This window comes from Helobdella robusta (assembly GCF_000326865.2).
Source record: "Helobdella robusta unplaced genomic scaffold HELROscaffold_39, whole genome shotgun sequence".
Lineage (NCBI taxonomy): Eukaryota > Metazoa > Annelida > Clitellata > Rhynchobdellida > Glossiphoniidae > Helobdella > Helobdella robusta.
The window spans coordinates 587,579-594,707 of NW_008704865.1; the positions used below are offsets into that span (position 1 = coordinate 587,579).

Genomic DNA, 7,129 nt, shown 5'->3' on the forward strand with positions numbered 1-7,129 from the left:
TAATGTTGTTGATATTTTGGTTCATGACATAATGTTGTTGTGGAGGTTTTTGGTTTACGTGCACCCGTTGCTGTTGTTGTTCGTATTGTGTTTGTTTTTTATCTTGTTGATGAAGTTGTTGTTGATGTTGTTGTTGTTGATGATGTTGTTGTTGTTGCTGAGGTTGCGAATATTTTTGCTGATGTTGTTGTTGTTGATATTGTTTACTCTGTTGATAGTGACGTATTTGCCTTTTATGTTGTTCAAATTCATTTAGATAAAAAATATAGAAAAATATTCAATGAAAATATTTTTCCAAGCAATTTTCATAATTAAAATAGAAAATTTTATGTCCCATTGTGAAATGCAAACACTACCTGGCGGAAGAATCTGAAGAGTTGTTAGTTTCGCTGGGATCGTCGTTGTTGTTGTTGCAACTCAGCGCTGTGTTGTTGTTGGCGGACCTGTGTTCGTAGGGTTCACTGTACAACCAATCACACTTCATATCTCTCAGGTATTTGTCGATGACCTTCTGGTTGACCCTTCTATGTTTCAATTTCTGTTGTTGGTGCTGGTGGTGGTGTGATTGTTGCTTGCAACGGAGAAGTTCATTCTGCCGTTTGTAGTGGTCCAGTATGTTTCGGCGTTCACATTTTTCTTGTTGGTGGAGGTGGTGGGGATGTTGTAGTCGTTGTTGTTGTTGGTGTTGTTGTTGTTCATTTGGATCATTTCCTCGATGAACATTCCTTTTCCTTCAAAGTTGTTTAAACTTTATATTTTAGTTATTAGCTCAAAATTCATGTTGAAATATGAGTGAAAATAAATTGTAAAATAACATTTACCTAAAATGTTAGAAGCCGATTAGTAGAGTTAAAAACAAATGCAAGTTTGCATTCAAAGTTATATAATTTTCCCAAATTCTACCATTTCAAACTTAAACTGAAACGCGCATTTTTTTAAATAGATTACCCATGATCAGAGTTTGAATATTTTCTCAAAAAATAAAATTTCCAATAACCTTTGGTCCATTTTCGAGTATTGTTGGTGATCAGGACCATCTAAATTAGTGTAGTCCTGTGGGTAATCGGGTTTTTGAAACCAGAGGAAGGCAGCCATGACACCAAGGAAGGAGGAAACGCAATGCATCATGAGGTAGGTGGGCTTGCTACTCTGCTGGCTTATGTACAACAGTCCAATGTAAGGTGAAAGTTCAATTCTTACAAATGGCAATCCTGTTTTCAAGTACATTACAAAAATTTTATCCCAATGAATTTAACAAAAGCTGTTGAAGGTATACCAAAGAGGAAGAGGATGGATGTGATGATGAGTTTGAAGATGGAGTCCAGTGTGACTTTCGAGACACACCTCAACCGTTCACTTTGCGTCAACAGCGCTTCAACTGCAAAACTTGCAGAAAATTCGAGAGCGGCCGTGAGCAGGATGAGGAAGACAGTGATGGAATGGTCGTGGTTGCAGCACGTCAGACATTTGACGTCATCCTCTTCAAACTCTAACTCTAGTATCGCGTGCATGATGCTGCTTAGAACGTACTGAAAGATGACCACCAGCAAACATCGATTGAAAACGTCCCAGAGTTTGTTCTTCAAAGTTATTTTATCTTCCAAAATTTTTTGACCTCCATTAGATTCTTTTGTTAAATCCTTAACGTTGTGTTTCGCTTCTTGATTTGCATTAATTGGACCAGTGGTTGGAGCTTCATAATTGGTCCTAATTGCATTAATGGGTGGAGCTTCGGGTGCAAAAACTTTAATGAATGGATCAATGAGAGTATTGTTGAGAAGGACCGGAGGACCGCAATTGGACCAATCATCGAAGGAGTCCACTATGTGGTAGAAGATAGCCGTCAGGAAGAATGACATCATGAACGGATTCAGGCCGGAAATTTTGTATATGATCGTCTGCAATTAATTCATACATTAACTGTTTATCGGCAAATAACATTTTTCAATGATGACGCCGCTTAAAACAAATTTTATGGAAGTAATTATAAAAATAATATAATATAAATTATCTTGATAATAATAATTTTTGTAAATAGAATTACCTCAACGTATGATATGAAGGAAACTTCGAAAGTAGCGACGATGGCATGCAAATATTTCAGCGACGGCTTCTTCTTACGACTGACGGTCTTTCTCAATGCAATACAACAACTGAGAACGAAGAGTTGGACGCAGACGATTCTGTAGAGCGTGTGCCATTTGGCTTCGTTACTCGAAATGAACATTGAAACTATTAAGCCCATGTTCAAATGCACGATAAACCTTTTTCAAGAAAATACATTTTCTTTGATAATTCCAGTTGTTATCTACTTATTTCTTAATCAATTACAAAATTTTCTTTGTCTAGATTAATGTTTCCCATTATTTTACGTGAGTGGGTATCTTAAAATTTACTCCAGCCGTTCCAGACGTAAGCCTAAATATCGATATACTTCTCGCGACGTAAAACAGTAAAATGTTATCGCGAAGCATGTTGTTTATTACTTTATATATTTAAAATAAGTGTGTTTCTTAATATATATTATTATGCCCATAATATGTAAACATGTGTGTTTACTTTATTTTATTTGTTTAAATAAACATCTGACGTCAACGTTGATAATTTAATAAAATTTATTCACTTTTACTAATATATATAATATATATCATATAAATAAATTCAACTATTCAGTAAAATTCATACAATATTGTGTATATGTGGTCTCCTTCCAACACATAGAAGATTTTTTTTCTCAGCTGTCCAAATTGGAATCCGTTACCTGCCGGTCTGAAGAATTTCAGCACCATAAGTTGAAGTAATCTCAAAAGATGTCTATAGAATCACTTATTCGACCTGCCATATAGCTCAGCGTAAAATTGAAGCCATCGAGAGAGTTCAGAAAAGGTCAACCAAATGGTAAAAGAGTGTTCTTATCTGAAATATGCAGACCGATTGAGGCATTTGAACATTCCTAAATTAAAATATAGAAGTTAACGAATTTGAAAAATTTCAAGTTATGCAGTGTAATATTTTATTGATGAATTGATTTATTCTATCTATACATTAATGCAAATTTTAAATCAATTATTAAATACTTTTTTGGCAAGTACGATTAGCGCTCCATAACATAGACAATATATTAAAACAATTTAAAAATATATTGTTCAGGTCTATGCTCCTATTTCTGAAAAGTCTTCCCCTATGAAGTCATGTAGCGAAAAATTATTTTTAATTTTTAAGAGTTAGGCGCTGAGTTCGAAACATCATTTCAAGGAAAATTATCACAATTTTAATTTATTTTTATTTAAAAGTTTTCGGAAAAAGACGACTTCAAACTCGTCAAAGAATTTAAATTTTGTGATATCCTGGCTCTTCTCAGTTCACAGTACCAGAATCCATAGAGATAGATAGAGATTATCAACTGACTTACCTGTCTTTATTTTACGATAGATAATTTTTATTTACCGGTACTGGTACGTAGTTGGAATCTTCTGGTCGATTGAATTAAGGATTAGTGGTTGTTGGCTTGTTGCTTGTCCTTGGAAGATTATTAATGGGAAATTTTACTGGGGGGAGAGACACTATTTTTTCGATTTAAATTTTTAAAAAGTTCCGTTTGTTATTTTCTTGGCTAGTGTCTTCTCTTCACATTAACAAAATAATGGCAGCCAACCATATCACGAAAATACCATCTTTCAAGCAGACGGCATCAGATAATCATCAAAATGCCAACAACAACAACAGCAGTGAACAAAAGAAGCCGAGCAAAGTATGTGTATGTAATTAATAAATGACATTATTAATGTATGATATGATGTGATTTTATATTAATTTACAATTTATGAAATGACTGTATTGTATTATATGTTGTATTTTAAATCTTAACTTAAATCTTATTTATTTCTAGTTTGTATTTTACTTCAAAATTTTTTTAATTCTAATATCTGTTATTTATTACCGTTGAATTAAACATTGAAATTGAAAAGTATTAATGCGGAGAGGAGCATAGAACTATGTATTAACTGTTCATGACATGATCAATTGGATAACAAAACAGGCTGATTCTAATTTAATTTCCAGGTACATAAATCAGAAAGTCAAAAACCATCTTTTCTTCATTCTGAAGATGTCGCCAATGTCAACAAATATCACCTAATTAAAACAATAGGGAAAGGTAACTTTGCCAAAGTGAAGCTAGCAAAGCACCTTCCAACTGGACAGGAGGTTTGCTACTTACATAAACTTCATTGAATTTATAAAAAAATCTAGTTAAAAGTTATAGGTACAAGGTGCCAGTATAAAAATAGGTGATATGCAATAAGTGTATTGATTTATATTATATTTTATTTTATTTATAGAATATTAATATATTCTAAATATTCTTTATCTCATAAATATTTATAAAACTATTTTTAAATTTACAAATTCGCTATTATATTTTTTTCAAATTAGTGTGTTTTGTGTTTTTGAATACTATTTTTTATTGTATCTTCTTGATCGACTGTGAATTATAACATTTATTCCATATTTAATCAATCTAAACTTAATATTTTTTTCATTCCAGTTTTGGCATAGTAGAATAGACAAAAAATTCATTTTTCACTAATTCATTATATTTATTTGTTGTTTTATTAAAATCCTGGTTAATATAACATCAATGATGATTTTATAATAATTTAATGTGCTTGTAGCAAAGTATCCATTGTTTCTAAAGGCTCTAGAAATGATATTTTTCTCACATCAGTGGGAGAAGCTGGAAATAAAAAAGTAGATTTCGTAAAAAATCTTTTGTACATATTTTTATTCAGTTTATTATTCTTCTCAGTAATATCCTTATTAATTATTAATTAATTAAATTTTTGGTATTCAGTTTATATTTGAAAAATATTTTGTAAGAACTTTATGTTAATGTTTTTATGGAATATAACATTATGGATTCTAAGATAAACATTTACTGTAATTTTTGTTTAAACTAATAAGCATAGAATAAACAGAACAATAATAATACAATCACATCATTCATAATGTGTGGTAGTAGTGGTGAGTGTGAGTGAGTTTGTGTGTGTATATGAGCGTGTGTGTTAGTGTGCCTAAATGATTGAAGCTATGAATGAATGAAGAATTGATTTAGCTGCTTTTGAATATAACTATTATACATTTGCTCTGACAACAGCAACACATGGTAGTAGTAGTAGTTATAATAATAATAATAAGAATAATTGTTTTTCTTCTTTTTATTATTATCACTATGAAAAATCATAAAAAATTCTGTTACTCAATTGGCAGAATTTTCTATAGTTAACTAAAGAGACTATATTGATAAATGTAGATGATCCAAAGCTCTCAATTTATTTTATTATAATTTTTAATGCTACTGTTTGTATTTGACTATGTGTTTATGTGTATTTGTACACATATATATGTATGTATGCATGCATGTATGTAGGTATCTGTGTTTGTACATAGGTATGTGTGTATGTATCTATGTATTAAAACCATTTATATTGTATGTATAGATCTATAATATATGCAATGTCTTCAAATATGTATTGATATGTTTAAATAGTCTATGAACTTATATACTTGCATGCAAACTATGCATTTGCATTACTGCTCACAGATGTGCATTCTTCTGTACACAAAAAACAAATATTCTCAATAAACATGTTTTTATATTTTCTCTTACTTTTCCTCAATATCTCTCTTTATATTTTTGCCAATCAAGTTTATTTCACTAGTTTTCTTTTTCACCATAATTGATAGCACAAAGATGTGTGTGTGTGTGTGTGTGTGTGTGTGTGTGGATATATTTTCGTTAGTAGTCGGGTTATGATATCAATAAATTCATAGATATCTATTGTTTTTTTTATTGAATTCTAATAAAAATTGTAATTTGAGTTTCGTCCCATTTAAAAAAAATGAATTAGTTGATTTATTTTTGAAGTAAAAAGGCATGATTTTTTCTTTCGAGGGGAATGGGGGGGTGGTATTTTAACAATGTTTGCTTCTGAAATGTTTGTTGTGTGTTATTTATTGTAAGCTATATATAATTTTCTATTGGTTATCATTTTTTAATATTTGTTTAAAAATTAATCTATTCTTCAGTTTACCTTGTCTGTTTACTAATTACATCTCTAGTTAATATCCATTTGCTCTTTACACTTACTTCATACTTGAAGTAATTATCATTCAAACAAATCCTTTCATTTATATTCATGAGTCTTTCTGTGTGTAAAATAATCTTTGAATGGATGACCACCACACACGCACGCACACGCACGCACACAAACTCGCAAACATTTTGACAAGTAATTTGTCCATTAAATAAAAAAGGCATACTTCAAATCATTTCCTCCTTATAACATGATAAAGTCATCTTATCTTATCTATTCCACTATTTAGCAAGGCCAAACATTATGTATGATGCTCTTAACTTAGCTTTATTTGTATGCATGCACATCTCATCAGCTTTTCTTCAATGTTCATTGTTATTGGGCAATGTCATTATCTTATAATTAATTTTAACACATTCAATGGCAACAGATTACAACTTCATCTTCAAAGTTAGTGCTTAAACAAATCATTTGATCATCTTTTTGTTATTGTGATACTTTTAATCTTGATTTAATATTTTTCTTACTTTTGATGTGCATCATCTAATTGGAATATTTGTTGCTTCTATCGAGAATTTTTTTTAGAATTTCTTCAATTCATTTTCAAGTCATGTCAATTATTCAATGGAGATGAAAATGTTTTTCATGTCTCATATAGTGATGATTGACTGACTGTTTTTTCATTGCTATGTTGTAACAAGTAGCAGAAATGTTGTAGAAATGTAAAGCAGATGCTATTGGTACTGTTTAAAATAACGCAGCTGTTTATGTAGTTTATTTTAGAATAAAATCTTTACTAGTAAGGTACATATATCAATATTTTGTCAGCTGGTGTTTCATGATGCATTAATAATATATAATAATGTAATTATTTCAGAACCTGCTACTTAATCAGAGCTGTCTGTACATATTTTTAATTACAAAATAAAGAATACCCATCACCAAAATTTCTAACAAGTACCTGGTGTTTTTTGTAATTTAATGTTACGCTTATCTTTCTATTTTTGTTATGTTCAATATTTTTAAATAGCAGA

At 30.5% G+C, this 7,129-nt stretch overlaps 1 protein-coding gene across 1 annotated transcript in view; it reads right to left on the reverse strand.

The window, feature by feature from the left end:
* Positions 1 to 2,245, reverse strand: part of HELRODRAFT_176715 (hypothetical protein) — a gene marked incomplete at both ends in the record, with an annotated part of 5,433 nt that extends 3,188 nt beyond the window's left edge. The window contains 6 exons of the mRNA XM_009024069.1: positions 65 to 208; positions 357 to 550; positions 631 to 748; positions 998 to 1,211; positions 1,277 to 1,898; positions 2,045 to 2,245. Of these exons, the coding sequence (XP_009022317.1) occupies positions 65 to 208; positions 357 to 550; positions 631 to 748; positions 998 to 1,211; positions 1,277 to 1,898; positions 2,045 to 2,245 (1,493 nt within the window). The remainder of the gene's footprint in view (positions 1 to 64; positions 209 to 356; positions 551 to 630; positions 749 to 997; positions 1,212 to 1,276; positions 1,899 to 2,044) is intronic.
* Between the last annotated feature and the right edge of the window lie 4,884 nt (positions 2,246 to 7,129).